This window comes from Coregonus lavaretus (genome assembly GCF_964263955.1).
Source record: "Coregonus lavaretus genome assembly, chromosome: 11".
NCBI classification, from domain to species: Eukaryota; Metazoa; Chordata; class Actinopteri; order Salmoniformes; family Salmonidae; genus Coregonus; species Coregonus lavaretus.
The window spans coordinates 59,798,248-59,815,265 of record NC_139998.1 but is presented as its reverse complement, the minus strand read 5'-3'; the positions used below and the strand labels follow the sequence as shown (position 1 = coordinate 59,815,265).

At 46.3% G+C, this 17,018-nt stretch overlaps 1 protein-coding gene across 2 annotated transcripts in view; it reads left to right on the top strand.

Moving 5' to 3' along the window:
- LOC311137482 (cytoplasmic FMR1-interacting protein 1 homolog) overlaps positions 1 to 17,018 on the top strand; it is an 82,105-nt gene that overhangs the window by 64,236 nt on the left and 851 nt on the right. For both annotated transcript variants that reach the window (XM_084172020.1, XM_084172021.1), the window contains 6 exons: positions 4,100 to 4,190; positions 4,356 to 4,486; positions 13,014 to 13,086; positions 13,167 to 13,261; positions 13,969 to 14,207; positions 16,684 to 16,831. In XM_084172020.1, the coding sequence (XP_084028146.1) occupies positions 4,100 to 4,190; positions 4,356 to 4,486; positions 13,014 to 13,086; positions 13,167 to 13,261; positions 13,969 to 14,207; positions 16,684 to 16,831 (777 nt within the window). The remainder of the gene's footprint in view (positions 1 to 4,099; positions 4,191 to 4,355; positions 4,487 to 13,013; positions 13,087 to 13,166; positions 13,262 to 13,968; positions 14,208 to 16,683; positions 16,832 to 17,018) is intronic.

The window sequence follows — 17,018 nt, the reverse complement described above, 5'->3', positions numbered from 1 at the left end:
GAATGGGCATTTCCTATTACCATGGTGTTAGAAAATGGTCTACTTCTTGTAACTGATGACAGAGACGGATGTTGTCCTTGGCCTTTAGTCAGTTAGATTTGCTCACCTCGTGTCCTCTCTCCTCCATCCGCTCTCGCCTCCTTTTGAAAAAGGTCAAAGTTAAAGATGCACTATGCAGAAATCGCTCCTCCATTTCCTGATTGCAAAAATTATAATAGTTCGCCTAATTTCAGTTTGTGACAAAACAAGCAAGTATAGTGTAGAGAAACATTGTATCTAAAGCGCTCTGAAATATAATTTTCCATAATCAAAAATATTGTATTTTCAGCTGTTTTGAAGCTGGTGTACAAAACCCAAAGTAAAAGACGCAAAAACTAAAAGGGAAGTATAGAAATAGTGCAGATAAAACAGATCTACTGCTTTTTAGACTTGATTTCAATGACAGTGACAGATCTATAACTCACATTTCTAAACTCAGCAAAAAAGAAACGTCCCTTTTTCAGGACCCTGTCTTTCAAAGATAATTCGTAAAAATCCAAATAACTTCACAGATCTTCATTGTAAAGGGTCCTGAAAAAACACTGACAGCAGGAATAGCTATGTATTCAAATTAAATCAAATTGTATTGGTCACATACACATATTTAGCAGATGTTATTGCGGTTGTAGTGAAATGCTTGTGTTCCTAGCTCCAACAGTACAGTAATATCTAACAACACACAACAATACACACAGATCTAAAAGAATGGAATTAAGAAATATATCAATATTAGGACGAGCAATGTCAGAGTGGCATTGACTAAAATACAGTAGAATAGAATACAGTATATACATATGAGATGAGTAAAGCAGTATGTAAACATTATTAAAGTGACTAGTGTTCCATTATTAAAGTGACCAGTGATTCCATGTAAACTCAGCAAAAAAAGAAACATTCCTTTTTCAGGACCCTGTCTTTCAAAGATAATTTGTAAAACTCAAAATAACTTCACAGATCTTCATTGTAAAGGGTTTAAACACTGTTTCCCATGCTTGTTCAATGAACCATAAACAATTAATGAACATGCACCTGTGGAACGGTCGTTAAGACACTAACAGCTTACAGACGGTAGGCAATTAAGGTCACTGTTATGAAAACTTAGGACACTAAAGAGGCCTTTCTACTGACTCTGAAAAACACCAAAAGAAAGATGCCCAGGGTCCCTGCTCATCTGCGTGAACGTGCCTTAGGCATGCTGCAAGGAGGCATGAGGACTGCAGATGTGGCCAGGGCAATAAATTGCAATGTCCGTACTGTGAGACGCCTAAGACAGCGCTACAGGGAGACAGGACGGACAGCTGATCGTCCTCGCAGTGGCAGACCACGTGTAACAACACCTGCACAGGATCGGTACATCTGAACATCACACCTGCGGGACAGGTACAGGATGGCAACATTTTATACTGATAACAAGTTCAAACAGTTGCCATTAATACAGGTAACGAGTGGAGGACAGAGGAGCCTCTTAAAGAAGAAGTTACAAGTCTGTGAGAGCCAGAAATCTTGCTTGTTTGTAGGTGACCAAATACTTATTTTCCACCATAATTTGCAAATAAATTCATAAAAAATCCTACAATGTGATTTTCTGGAAAAAAAATTCTCAATTTGTCTGTCATAGTTGACGTGTACCTATGATGAAAATTACAGGCCTCTCTCATCTTTTTAAGTGGGAGAACTTGCACAATTGGTGGCTGACTAAATACTTTTTTTCCCCACTGTATAGTAGTACCATTCCTCTAGATAGTAGTACCATTCCTCTAGATATAGTAGTACCATTCCTCTAGATAGTAGTACCATTCCTCTAGATATAGTAGTACCATTCCTCTAGATAGTAGTACCATTCCTCTAGATATAGTAGTACCATTCCTCTAGATAGTAGTACCATTCCTCTAGATATAGTAGTACCATTCCTCTAGATATAGTAGTACCATTCCTCTAGATAGTAGTACCATTCCTCTAGATAGTAGTACCATTCCTCTAGATATAGTAGTACCATTCCTCTAGATAGTAGTACCATTCCTCTAGATATAGTAGTACCATTCCTCTAGATATAGTAGTACCATTCCTCTAGATAGTAGTACCATTCCTCTAGATAGTAGTACCATTCCTCTAGATAGTGGTACCATTCCTCTAGATAGTAGTACCATTCCTCTAGATATAGTAGTACCATTCCTCTAGATAGTAGTACCATTCCTCTAGATAGTGGTACCATTCCTCTAGATAGTAGTACCATTCCTCTAGATATAGTAGTACCATTCCTCTAGATAGTAGTACCATTCCTCTAGATAGTAGTACCATTCCTCTAGATATAGTAGTACCATTCCTCTAGATAGTAGTACCATTCCTCTAGATAGTAGTACCATTCCTCTAGATATAGTAGTACCATTCCTCTAGATAGTAGTACCATTCCTCTAGATAGTGGTACCATTCCTCTAGATATAGTAGTACCATTCCTCTAGATAGTAGTACCATTCCTCTAGATAGTGGTACCATTCCTCTAGATAGTAGTACCATTCCTCTAGATAGTAGTACCATTCCTCTAGATATAGTAGTACCATTCCTCTAGATAGTGGTACCATTCCTCTAGATATAGTAGTACCATTCCTCTAGATATAGTAGTACCATTCCTCTAGATATAGTAGTACCATTCCTCTAGATAGTAGTACCATTCCTCTAGATAGTAGTACCATTCCTCTAGATATAGTAGTACCATCCCTCTAGATAGTGGTACCATTCCTCTAGATATAGTAGTACCATACCTCTAGATATAGTAGTACCATTCCTCTAGATAGTAGTACCATTCCTCTAGATAGTAGTACCATTCCTCTAGATATAGTAGTACCATTCCTCTAGATATAGTAGTACCATTCCTCTAGATATAGTAGTACCATTCCTCTAGATATAGTAGTACCATTCCTCTAGATATAGTAGTACCATTCCTCTAGATAGTAGTACCATTCCTCTAGATAGTGGTACCATTCCTTAGATAGTGGTACCATTCCTCTAGATAGTGGTACCATTCCTCTAGATATAGTAGTACCATTCCTCTAGATATAGTAGTACCATTCCTCTAGATAGTAGTACCATTCCTCTAGATATAGTAGTACCATTCCTCTAGATATAGTAGTACCATTCCTCTAGATATAGTAGTACCATTCCTCTAGATAGTGGTACCATTCCTCTAGATATAGTAGTACCATTCCTCTAGATATAGTAGTACCATTCCTCTAGATATAGTAGTACCATTCCTCTAGATAGTAGTACCATTCCTCTAGATAGTGGTACCATTCCTCTAGATATAGTAGTACCATTCCTCTAGATATAGTAGTACCATTCCTCTAGATAGTAGTACCATTCCTCTAGATAGTAGTACCATTCCTTAGATAGTAGTACCATTCCTCTAGATAGTAGTACCATTCCTCTAGATAGTAGTACCATTCCTCTAGATAGTAGTACCATTCCTCTAGATAGTAGTACCATTCCTCTAGATAGTAGTACCATTCCTTAGATAGTAGTACCATTCCTCTAGATAGTAGTACCATTCCTCTAGATAGTAGTACCATTCCTCTAGATAGTAGTACCATTCCTCTAGATAGTAGTACCATTCCTCTAGATAGTAGTACCATTCCTTAGATAGTAGTACCATTCCTCTAGATAGTAGTACCATGCCTCTAGATATAGTAGTACCATTCCTCTAGATATAGTAGTACCATTCCTCTAGATAGTGGTACCATTCCTCTAGATAGTGGTACCATTCCTTAGATAGTAGTACCATTCCTCTAGATAGTAGTACCATGCCTCTAGATATAGTAGTACCATTCCTCTAGATATAGTAGTACCATTCCTCTAGATAGTAGTACCATTCCTCTAGATAGTGGTACCATTCCTCTAGATAGTAGTACCATTCCTTAGATAGTAGTACCATTCCTCTAGATAGTAGTACCATGCCTCTAGATATAGTAGTACCATTCCTCTAGATATAGTAGTACCATTCCTCTAGATAGTGGTACCATTCCTCTAGATCAGCCCTTATTAACCCTGTCCATCCGTCCCCGCTCAGCTCCAGGGCACCATCATGCAGTATGTGAAGACCCTGATGGAGGTGATGCCTAAGATCTGCCGTCTCCCACGCCACGAGTACGGCTCCCCGGGTGAGTCCAGGGAGAGACAGGGAGCTCCCTTCAATGTCTGACAGATTTTTATATAATTAAAAGTTTCAGCAAGATCAAATTGGCAATAGTTGCAAGCTATTATGAGTGTCCTTAATCGATCTCTTGATTTGATTAGCAGATCTGTCTGTCTCTGTTCCCTGCCAGGTATCCTGGAGTTCTTCCACCACCAGCTGAAGGACATAGTGGAGTACGCTGAACTGAAGACGGTCTGCTTCCAGAACCTCAGAGAGGTGGGCAATGCCCTGCTGTTCTGTCTGCTCAGCGAACAGAGCCTGGTAAGAACCTCAAACACATTTACATTTACGTTTACGTCATTAGCAGACGCTCTTATCCAGAGCGACTTACAGTTAGTGAGTGTTTTAATTTTTCATACTGGCCCCCCGTGGGAATCGAACCCACAACCCTGGCGTTGCAAACGCCATGCTCTACCAACTGAGCTACATCCCTGCCGGCCATTCCCTCCCCTACCCTGGACGACGCTGGGCCAATTGTGCGCCGCCCCATGGGTCTCCCGGTCGCGGCCGGCCACGACAGAGCCTGGATCTCTAGTGGCACAGCTAGCACTGCGATGCAGTGCCTTAGACCACTGCGCCACTCGGGAGGTCACATCATGACCAAACACATCATGACCACAATACAACCTCAACCACATCATGACCACAATACAACCTCAACCACATCATGACCACAATACAACCTCAACCACATCATGACCAAACACATCATGACCACAATACAACCTCAACCACATCATGACCACAATACAACCTCAACCACATCATGACCACAATACAACCTCAACCACATCATGACCAAACACATCATGACCACAATACAACCTCAACCACATCATGCAAATTTATACCCTGCTGTTCTGTCTGCGCAGAGAACAGAGCCTGATAAGAACCACGACCCAAACACGTCTACACAACCTCAACACCTGAATCACCTTTATTCACCAATTACATTTAAACATAGTCAGAATGTTACCTGGTCATATGGTGATAGACAACATTTACAGACAACGGAGTTTAAACAGTTTCCATTCATTATATACAACTAGTTAGTGGTTTCCATACATTATATACAACTAGGTAGAGTGGTTTCATTATATACAACTAGGTAGAGTGGTTTCATTATATACAACTAGGTAGAGTGGTTTCATTATATACAACTAGGTAGAGTGGTTTCATTATATACAACTAGGTAGAGTGGTTTCATTATATACAACTAGTTAGAGTGGTTTCATTATATACAACTAGGTAGAGTGGTTTCATTATATACAACTAGTTAGAGTGGTTTCATTATATACAACTAGGTAGAGTGGTTTCATTATATACAACTAGGTAGAGTGGTTTCATTATATACAACTAGTTAGAGTGGTTTCATTATATACAACTAGGTAGAGTGGTTTCATTATATACAACTAGTTAGAGTGGTTTCATTATATACAACTAGGTAGAGGGGTTTCATTATATACAACTAGGTAGAGTGGTTTCATTATATACAACTAGGTAGAGTGGTTTCATTATATACAACTAGGTAGAGTGGTTTCATTATATACAACTAGGTAGAGTGGTTTCATTATATACAACTAGGTAGAGTGGTTTCATTATATACAACTAGTTAGAGTGGTTTCATTATATACAACTAGTTAGAGTGGTTTCATTATATACAACTAGTTAGAGTGGTTTCATTATATACAACTAGGTAGAGTGGTTTCATTATATACAACTAGTTAGAGTGGTTTCATTATATACAACTAGGTAGAGTGGTTTCATTATATACAACTAGTTAGAGTGGTTTCATTATATACAACTAGTTAGAGTGGTTTCCATACATTATATACAACTAGGTAGAGTGGTTTCATTACATACAACTAGGTAGAGTGGTTTCATTATATACAACTAGTTAGAGTGGTTTCATTATATACAACTAGGTAGAGTGGTTTCATTATATACAACTAGTTAGAGTGGTTTCATTATATACAACTAGGTAGAGTGGTTTCATTATATACAACTAGTTAGAGTGGTTTCATTATATACAACTAGGTAGAGTGGTTTCATTATATACAACTAGTTAGAGTGGTTTCATTATATACAACTAGTTAGAGTGGTTTCATTATATACAACTAGGTAGAGTGGTTTCATTATATACAACTAGGTAGAGTGGTTTCATTATATACAACTAGTTAGAGTGGTTTCATTATATACAACTAGTTAGAGTGGTTTCATTATATACAACTAGTTAGAGTGGTTTCATTATATACAACTAGGTAGAGTGGTTTCATTATATACAACTAGGTAGAGTGGTTTCATTATATACAACTAGTTAGAGTGGTTTCATTATATACAACTAGTTAGAGTGGTTTCATTATATACAACTAGTTAGAGTGGTTTCATTATATACAACTAGGTAGAGTGGTTTCATTATATACAACTAGGTAGAGTGGTTTCATTATATACAACTAGTTAGAGTGGTTTCATTATATACAACTAGATAGAGTGGTTTCATTATATACAACTAGTTAGAGTGGTTTCATTATATACAACTAGTTAGAGTGGTTTCATTATATACAACTAGGTAGAGTGGTTTCATTATATACAACTAGGTAGAGTGGTTTCATTATATACAACTAGTTAGAGTGGTTTCATTATATACAACTAGTTAGAGTGGTTTCATTATATACAACTAGTTAGAGTGGTTTCATTATATACAACTAGGTAGAGTGGTTTCATTATATACAACTAGGTAGAGTGGTTTCATTATATACAACTAGGTAGAGTGGTTTCATTATATACAACTAGGTAGAGTGGTTTCATTACATACAACTAGGTAGAGTGGTTTCATTATATACAACTAGTTAGAGTGGTTTCATTATATACAACTAGGTAGAGTGGTTTCATTATATACAACTAGTTAGAGTGGTTTCATTATATACAACTAGTTAGAGTGGTTTCATTATATACAACTAGATAGAGTGGTTTCATTATATACAACTAGTTAGAGTGGTTTCATTATATACAACTAGGTAGAGTGGTTTCATTATATACAACTAGGTAGAGTGGTTTCATTATATACAACTAGTTAGTGGTTTCATTATATACAACTAGGTAGAGTGGTTTCATTATATACAACTAGTTAGAGTGGTTTCATTATATACAACTAGGTAGAGTGGTTTCATTATATACAACTAGGTAGAGTGGTTTCATTATATACAACTAGTTAGTGGTTTCATTATATACAACTAGGTAGAGTGGTTTCATTATATACAACTAGGTAGAGTGGTTTCATTATATACAACTAGTTAGTGGTTTCATTATATACAACTAGTTAGAGTGAGTTAGAGCGATAAGAGAAGGAGCAGATAAATATATATACACTATACAAAACATTATGCCAGACTGACCAGGTGAATCCAGGTGAACGCTATGATCCCTTATTGATGTCACTTGTTAAATCCACTTCAATCAGTGTAGATGAAGGGGAGGAGACAGGTTAAAGAATGATTTTTAAGCCTTGAGACAACTGAGACATGGATTGTGCCATTCAGAGGGTGAATGGGCAAGACAAAGATTTAAAGGTGCACTGTGCAGAAATCGATCCGCCATTTCCTGGTTGCTAAAATTCTAATAGTTCGCCTAATTTCAGTTGATGTGACAAAACAAGCAAGTACAGTGTAGAGAATCATTGTACAATCTAAACTGCTTTGAAATATATTTTCAGCTGTTTGAAGCTGGTGTACAAAACCGAAAGTAAAAGACGCAAAAACTAAACTTAAGAATGGGAAGCATAGAAATAGCTCACATAGAACAGATATACCGCTTCTTAGACTTGCTTTCAATGAGAATGACAGATCTATAACACACATTTCTATGTGAATTTGGTCGGGTCGCCCCAAAAAGTTACATATTGCAGATTTAAGTACCTTTGAACAGGGTATGGTAGTAGGTGCCAGGCGCACCGGTTTGTGTCAAGAACTGCAACGCTGCTGGGTTTTTCACGCTCAACAGTTTCCTGTGTGTATCAACAATGGTCCACCACCCAAAGGACATCCAGCCAACTTGACACAACTGTGGGAAGCGTTGGAGTCAACATGGGCCAGCATCCCTGGGGAACGCTTTCAACACCTTGTAGAGTCCATGCCCCGACGAATTGAGGCTGTTCTGAGAGCAAAAGGGGGTGCAACTCAATATTAGAAAGGTGTTCCTAATGTTAGGTATACTCAGTGGTATACAGTGGAGGTACACATTTACAGAAACAGTATGAATATATAAATGCAGAGAGATGACCAGAGTAATGCATTATAGTGCAGTTATTTAGTGTACAGTTCAGAGATGGCTTAATGCAGTATGCAGCATAGAGGGCATAGTCCTTTAGATGGCCGGTTGGTGAGGCCCACAGCCTGGGGGAACAAACTGTTCAGGTGGTGGAAGGTTCTGGTCATGAGTGACCTGAACCGCTTGCCAGGGGTGCATTTTTGGAGGAGGGGGTGACTGGGGTGGGAGGGGTCAGCGATTATCTTTACTGCACGCATCCTTGCCCTGGAGTCTTGCAGGAGCTTGATGGAGGGCAGGTGGCAGCCGATGACCCCCTCTGCAGACTGGACAATGCGTTGCAGTTTCACCTTGCAGCCGGCAGACCCAAAGCAGACGGTGATGGAGGATGGATTGACGATTGATGCGTAAAACCGGATTAAGATGTTAGAACATCTTAAAGAACGATCTGGCCTTAATGGCCGTGTTCTGTTATAACCTCCACCCGGCACCCTGGTTCCTCTCTACCCAGTACAGCCAGTAGAGGACTGGCCACCCCTCAGAGCCTGGTTCCTCTCTACCCAGTACAGCCAGTAGAGGACTGGCCACCCCTCAGAGCCTGGTTCCTCTGGTCTACCCAGTACAGCCAGAAGAGGACTGGCCACCCCTCAGAGCCTGGTTCCTCTGGTCTACCCAGTACAGCCAGAAGAGGACTGGCCACCCCTCAGAGCCTGGTTCCTCTCTACCCAGTACAGCCAGAAGAGGACTGGCCACCCCTCAGAGCCTGGTTCCTCTCTACCCAGTACAGCCAGAAGAGGACTGGCCACCCCTCAGAGCCTGGTTCCTCTCTACCCAGCACAGCCAGTAGAGGACTGGCCACCCCTCAGAGCCTGGTTCCTCTCTACCCAGTACAGCCAGAAGAGGACTGGCCACCCCTCAGAGCCTGGTTCCTCTCCACCCAGTACAGCCAGTAGAGGACTGGCCACCCCTCAGAGCCTGGTTCCTCTCCACCCAGTACAGCCAGAAGAGGACTGGCCACCCCTCAGAGCCTGGTTCCTCTCCACCCAGTACAGCCAGTAGAGGACTGGCCACCCCTCAGAGCCTGGTTCCTCTCTACCCAGTACAGCCAGTAGAGGACTGGCCACCCCTCAGAGCCTGGTTCCTCTCTACCCAGTACAGCCAGAAGAGGACTGGCCACCCCTCAGAGCCTGGTTCCTCTGGTCTACCCAGCACAGCCAGAAGAGGACTGGCCAACCCTCAGAGCCTGGTTCCTCTGGTCTACCCAGTACAGCCAGTAGAGGACTGGTCACCCCTCAGAGCCTGGTTCCTCTCTACCCAGCACAGCCAGAAGAGGACTGGCCACCCCTCAGAGCCTGGTTCCTCTGGTCTACCCAGTACAGCCAGAAGAGGACTGGCCACCCCTCAGAGCCTGGTTCCTCTCTACCCAGTACAGCCAGAAGAGGACTGGCCACCCCTCAGAGCCTGGTTCCTCTCTACCCAGCACAGCCAGAAGAGGACTGGCCACCCCTCAGAGCCTGGTTCCTCTGGTCTACCCAGTACAGCCAGAAGAGGACTGGCCACCCCTCAGAGCCTGGTTCCTCTGGTCTACCCAGTACAGCCAGAAGAGGACTGGCCACCCCTCAGAGCCTGGTTCCTCTCTACCCAGTACAGCCAGAAGAGGACTGGCCACCCCTCAGAGCCTGGTTCCTCTCTACCCAGCATAGCCAGTAGAGGACTGGCCACCCCTCAGAGCCTGGTTCCTCTCTACCCAGCACAGCCAGAAGAGGACTGGCCACCCCTCAGAGCCTGGTTCCTCTGGTCTACCCAGCACAGCCAGAAGAGGACTGGCCACCCCTCAGAGCCTGGTTCCTCTGGTCTACCCAGCACAGCCAGTAGAGGACTGGCCACCCCTCAGAGCCTGGTTCCTCTCTACCCAGTACAGCCAGTAGAGGACTGGTCACCCCTCAGAGCCTGGTTCCTCTCTACCCAGTACAGCCAGTAGAGGACTGGCCACCCCTCAGAGCCTGGTTCCTCTCTAGGTTTCTTCCTAGGTTCCTGCCTTTCTAGGGAGTTTTTCCTAGCCACCGTGCTTCTACATCTGCATTGCTTGCTGTTTGGGGTTTTAGACTGGGTTTCTGTATAAGCACTGTGACATCTGCTGATGTAAAAAGGGCTTTATAAATACATTTTATTCTATTTGACTGGGAGATGTAGAGTTTTTTCAGCTGCCGCAAGTAGTACATCCGCTGGTGTGCCTTCTTGGTGACCGCTGTGATGTTGTCCTTCCAGTTGAGGTTGTGGGAGATGATGGTCCCCAGGAATTTGAATGATTCAGCCGTGCTAACAGCTGAGCCATCAATCTCAAGGGGGAGAGATGTTGAGGGGCATTTTTCTGAAGTCAACCACGATCTCCACGGTTTTGTCTGTGTTGAGTTCCAGGTTATTGCGACTGCACCAGACCACCAGCCGGTCGACCTCTCAACCGGTACATGGAGTCATCGCCGTCGGTGATGAGACCGACCTGAGTGGTGTCATCTGCAAACTTGAGTAGTTTGACAGATGCGTTGTTGGAAGTGCAGTCATTGATGTATTGTGAGTAGAGGTGAGAGCACGCATCCTTGCGGCGCTCCGGTGCTGAGGGATAGGTCCGAAAGGTGTTTTCCCAGCTTCACGTGTTGCGTCCTGTTGGTCAGGAAGTCAGTGATCCACTGACAAATGGAGCTGGACACGTTCAGCTGGGAGAGTTTGTCTTGTAACAGTTCTGGGATGATGTTATTGAATGCAGAGCTAAAGTCCACAAACAATATCCTTGCATATGTCTCTGGGTTATCCAGGTGTTTGAGGATGTAGTGTAGGCCCGTGTTGACAGCGTCTTCCACAGACCTGTTAGCTCTGTAGGCAAACTGCAGAGGGTTGAGGGAGGCATCAGTCATGATTTTGAGATGGGACAGTGCCTGGCGCTCAAAGGTAAGGAGGTAGAGGGGGGTCTTTTCCTGGTGATTGAGGGGGCCTTTTGAGTCAAATCTGCAGTAAAACTGGTTTAGTTTATTCAGCAGTGAGGGGTCATCTGCTGTCGGGGGTGCTTTTGGTTTGTAGTTGGTAGTTTGTTTTAGTCAAATTTGTTTTCAGACAGACAAGCAGTCGTTGCTGGAGAACTGCTGCTCTAGCCCGACCTTTACTGCTGTTTGGCTGCCTTCATTCCTGAGTCTAGCTTTTTTTGGGCCTCTCTAGAGGTCCCTGGTCTTCCTCTTTGGCACTGCGGAGAACCCTGTGGTCTTCCTCTTTTGGAACTGCAGAGAGCCCTAATCTCACCAGTGAACCATGGCTTGTCTTTGCTGTGTGATAGAAAAGTCTGATGGGATGCAGTTCGCCTCACATACACTGAGGTAGGATGTGACCCTGTCTGTGTAGTCGTGTATGTTGGCATTGTTGTCCTTGAATATGTTCCAATCCGTGGTGTCTAGGCGGTCCTTTAACTCCCCAATGGCCTCTTCAGTCCATTTCCGCACCGTATGTTTGACAGGCTTGGTGTTTTTTTTAGTTTCTGTCTGTATGCTGGGATGAGGTGTAGCATCACCTGGTCAGGGGACAGCGTGGTCTGAGTTCCCCAGGGGACCGTGGGGGACAGCGTGGTCTGAGTTCCCCAGGGGACCGTGGGGGACAGCGTGGTCTGAGTTCCCCAGGGGACCGTGGGGGACAGCGTGGTCTGAGTTCCCCAGGGGAGCGTGGGGGACAGCGTGGTCTGAGATCCCCAGGTGGGCAGCGTGGTCTGAGTTCCCCAGGGGAGCGTAGGGGACAGCGTGGTCTGAGTTCCCCAGGGGACCGTGGGGGACAGCGTGGTCTGAGTTCCCCAGGGGACCGTGGGGGACAGCGTGGTCTGAGTTCCCCAGGGGACCGTGGGGGACAGCGTGGTCTGAGTTCCCCAGGGGACCGTGGGGGACAGTGTGGTCTGAGTTCCCCAGGGGACCGTGGGGGACAGCGTGGTCTGAGTTCCCCAGGGGAGCGTGGGGGACAGCGTGGTCTGAGATCCCCAGGGGGGCAGCGTGGTCTGAGATCCCCAGGTGGGCAGCGTGGTCTGAGTTCCCCAGGGGAGCGTAGGGGACAGCGTGGTCTGAGATCCCCAGGGGGACAGCGTGGTCTGAGATCCCCAGGGGAGACCTTTGGGGACAGCGTGGTCTGAGTTCCCCAGGGGAGCGTAGGGGACAGCGTGGTCTGAGATCCCCAGGGGGACAGCGTGGTCTGAGATCCCCAGGGGAGACCTTTGGGGACAGCGTGGTCTGAGATCCCCAGGGGAGCGTAGGGGACAGCGTGGGATGAGTTCCCCAGGGGACCGTGGGGGATAGCGTGGGATGAGTTCCCCAGGGGACCGTGGGGGACAGCGTGGTCTGAGATCCCCAGGGGAGCGTAGGGGACAGCGTGGGATGAGTTCCCCAGGGGAGCGTAGGGGATAGCGTGGGATGAGTTCCCCAGGGGACCGTGGGGGACAGCGTGGTCTGAGATCCCCAGGGTTGTTTTTGTTTTAAACAATCTTCTCTTTCGCTCTCAGACTCAGGAGGAGGTGTGTGACCTGTTACATGCCGCACCATTCCAGAACATTCTTCCCAGGATCCATGTCAAGGGTAAGATTGTCTGTCTGTTCTGTCTGTTCTGTCTGTCTGTCTGAGTGGATCAGTGAATCTGTTGTCTCTTCTCTCTGTAGAGGGTGAGCGTCTTGATGCCAAGATGAAACGTCTGGAGGCTAAATACACAGCCCTGCACCTGGTTCCCCTGATAGAACGCCTGGGAACCCCTCAGGTACCATCACACTGCCTTAGTAACACCTGGTTCCCCTGATAGAACGCCTGGGAACCCCACAGGTACCATCACACTGCCTTAGTAACACCTGGTTCCCCTGATAGAACGCCTGGGAACCTCTCAGGTACCATCACACTGCCTTAGTAACACCAGTACTGCACCTGGTTCCCCTGATAGAACGCCTGGGAACCCCTCAGGTACCATCACACTGCCTTAGTAACACCTGGTTCCCCTGATAGAACGCCTGGGAACCCCTCAGGTACCATCACACTGCCTTAGTAACACCTGGTTCCCCTGATAGAACGCCTGGGAACCCCTCAGGTACCATCACACTGCCTTAGTAACACCTGGTTCCCCTGATAGAACGCCTGGGAACCCCTCAGGTACCATCACACTGCCTTAGTAACACCTGGTTCCCCTGATATAACGCCTGGGAACCCCTCAGGTACCATCACACTGCCTTAGTAACACCTGGTTCCCCTGATAGAACGCCTGGGAACACCGCCTTAGTAACACCTGGTTCCCCTGATAGAACGCCTGGGAACCCCACAGGTACCATCACACTGCCTTAGTAACACCAGTACTGCACCTGGTTCCCCTGATAGAACGCCTGGGAACCCCTCCCCCTCTCCTCCTCCCCCACCTCCCTCGTCCCTATTTCTCCCCCTTTAATTCCCACTCTTTCTCCCCCCTCTCTCCCACTGTAGCAAATAGCCATTACCCGTGAAGGTGACCTGCTGACCAAAGAGCGTCTGTGTTGTGGCCTGTCCATGTTCGAGGTCATCCTCACACGTGTCCGTGGTTTCCTGGACGACCCCATCTGGCGCGGCCCATTGCCTAGCAACGGCGTGATGCACGTGGACGAGTGTGTGGAGTTCCACCGGCTGTGGAGCGCCATGCAGTTTGTTTACTGCATTCCTGTAGGAGCTCACGAGTTCACCGTGGAGTGAGTAGTGACACAGCATCTGTCTAGAAGGATCTATGAGGGTTTTGCAGTGCTCTGTATACAGGGTGAATTGGATGTCATCTTAAAGCCATGTCTACGTTTACATTTGACATGTTAGTCATTTAGCAGACGCTCTTATCCAGAGTGACTTCGTTATAAGTGCATTCATCTTAAGATAGCTAGGTGGGACAACCACATATCACAGGTATAGAAAGGACATTTTTCCTCAGTAACGGAGCTATCAGTAGAGACAAAGCTAGAGGGGTCAAGGGCAAGTGCTGGTTAAGGTTATTTTTATTACATTTGTTTGAGGAGGATTATTTAAGATACTGTTTGATGAGGAAGGGTTTCAGATGTTTTTGGGAAGATGGGCAGGGACTCTGCTGTCCTAGCGTCAGGGGGAAGCTGGTTCCATCATTGGGGTGCCAGGACAGAGAAGAGCTTACGAGTGGGAGGGCCAAGAGACCTGAGGTGGCAGAACGGAGTGCTCGGGTTGGGGTGGAGGGTTTGAGCATAGCCTGAAGGTAGGGAGGGGCAGTTCCTCTTGCTGTTCCGTTGGTAAGCACCATGGTGTTGTAGTGGATGTGAGCTTCAACTGGAAGCCAGTGGAGTGTGCAGAGGAGCGGGTGGACATGGGAGAACTTGGGAAGGTTGAACACCAGGCAGGCTGCAGCGTTCTGGATAAGTTGCAGGGGTTTGATGGCACAAGCGGGGAGCCCAGCCAACAGAGAGTTGAAATAGTCCAGACGGGAGAGGACAAGTGCCTGGATTAGGACCTGCACTGCTTCCTGTGTGAGGTAGGGTTATACTCTACGGAGGTTATAGAGCATGAACCTGCAGGAGCGAGTCACTGCTTTGATGTTTGCAGAGACACCAGGGTGTTGTCCAGGGTCAGGCCAAGGTTCTTTGCACTCTGGGAGGACGACACTGTGGAGTTATCAACCGTGATGGCAAGGTCTTTGAGCAGGCAGGCCTTCCCCAGGAGGAAGAGCAGCTCTGTCTTGTCGAGGTTGAGCTTGAGGTGGTGGCCCGACATCCAAGCTGAGCTATCTGCCTGGCACGCAGAGATGCGTGTCGCCACCTGGGTGTCAGAAGGGGAGAAGGAGAAAAGTAGTAGTTGAGTGTCCATCCGCATAGTGATGATAGGAGAGACCATGTGAGGAAATGACGGAGACGAGTGACTTGGTGTATAGAGAGAAGAGGAGAGGGTCTAGAACCGAGCCCTGGGGGACACCAGTAGTGAGAGGACGTGGTGCAGACACAGATCCTCTCCACGTCACCTGGTAGGAGCGGCCTGCCAGGTAGGATGCCAGCCCTGAGAGGGTGGAGAGGAGGATCTGATGGTTCACGGTGTCGAAGGCAGCGGATAGATGTAGGAGGATGAGAACAGAGGAGAGAGAGTCAGCTTTGGCAGTGCGGAGAGCCTCCGTGACACAGAGAAGAGCAGTCTCGGTTGAGTGACTCGTCTTGAAGCCTGACTGGTTAGGGTCAAGAAGATCGTTCTGAGAGAGATAATGATAGAGTTGAGCGTGCTGTCTCTGACCAAGTGTTTTGAAAAGAAAGATGAGTCGAGTGTTGGTTTCTTGAGGAGGGAAGCAACTCTGGCCATCTTGAAGTCAGAGGGGACGCAGCCAGTGGTCAGGGATGTGTTGATGAGGGAAGTGAGGAATGGGAGAAGGTCTCCAGAGAAGGTCTGGAGAAGGGAGAAGGAGATGGGGTCGAGTGGACAGGTTGTCAGGCGGCCAGACCTCACTAGTCGCATGATGTCATCTGGAGAGAGAGGGGAGAAAGAGGTCAAGGCGTAGGGTAGTTCTGTGTGAGTGGGACCAGTGGACTCAATAGGCTGAGTGAATGAGGAGCGGTTGACAAAGTGGTTGACAAAGTCGTCCGCAAGGAGGGAAGAGAAGGTGGAAAAGAGTTAGTGATAAAAAAAAAGTGGCTTTAGCAGCAGATACAGAGGAAGAGAAGGTAGAGCGGAGGGAGTGAAAGGAAGATAGGTCCTCCGGAAGTTTAGTTTTCCGCCATTTTCTCTCAGCCGCCCGCCGCCCTGTTCTGTAAGCTCGCAATGAGCCACGAAGCAGGAGGGAGGGCCGAGCCAGCCAGGACGAAAGGGGACAGAGCGAGTCCTAGGATGCGGAAAGGGAGGAGAGTAGGGTTGAAGAGGCTGAATCAGGAGACAGGAGGGAGAAGGATATAGCAGAAGGGAGAGGGGGAGAGAGAGAGAGAGAGAGAGAGGGGGAGAGAGAGAGGGAGAGAGAGAGAGGGGGAGAGGGAGAGAGAGGAGAGGGGGAGAGAGAGAGAGGAGAGAGAGAGAGAGAGGGGAGAGAGAGGGGAGAGAGAGAGAGAGAGATAGATGATTGCGACGGCGTTTCAGGGACAGTCTCAACTTGGCTGGGTGTATAACCTGTGTTGTCTCAGTGTTTCAGGGACGGTCTCCAATGGACTGGGTGTATAACCTGTGTGTTGTATTATCCAGGCAGTGTTTCGGAGACGGTCTCCACTGGGCTGGGTGTATGATCATCTCCCTACTGGGTCAACAGAGACGCTTTGACATCCTGGACTTCAGCTATCACCTGCTGAAGGTGCAGAAACACGACGGAAAGGATGAGATCATCAAGAGTGTGGTGAGTGGAGGTTCAGGGGTCAGCACTGGAACCTTCAGACCCCAAACATCTGGGTCATTCGTATTCATTAGTGCAAAACGTTCAGCAAATTTGGTTCCTAGTGAATACGACCATGGAAATATTTTTCACTTTTATTAATTTTTTACTTTCAAGGTGGTGTCATGTTTGGGTTTGCCAGACTGTATTT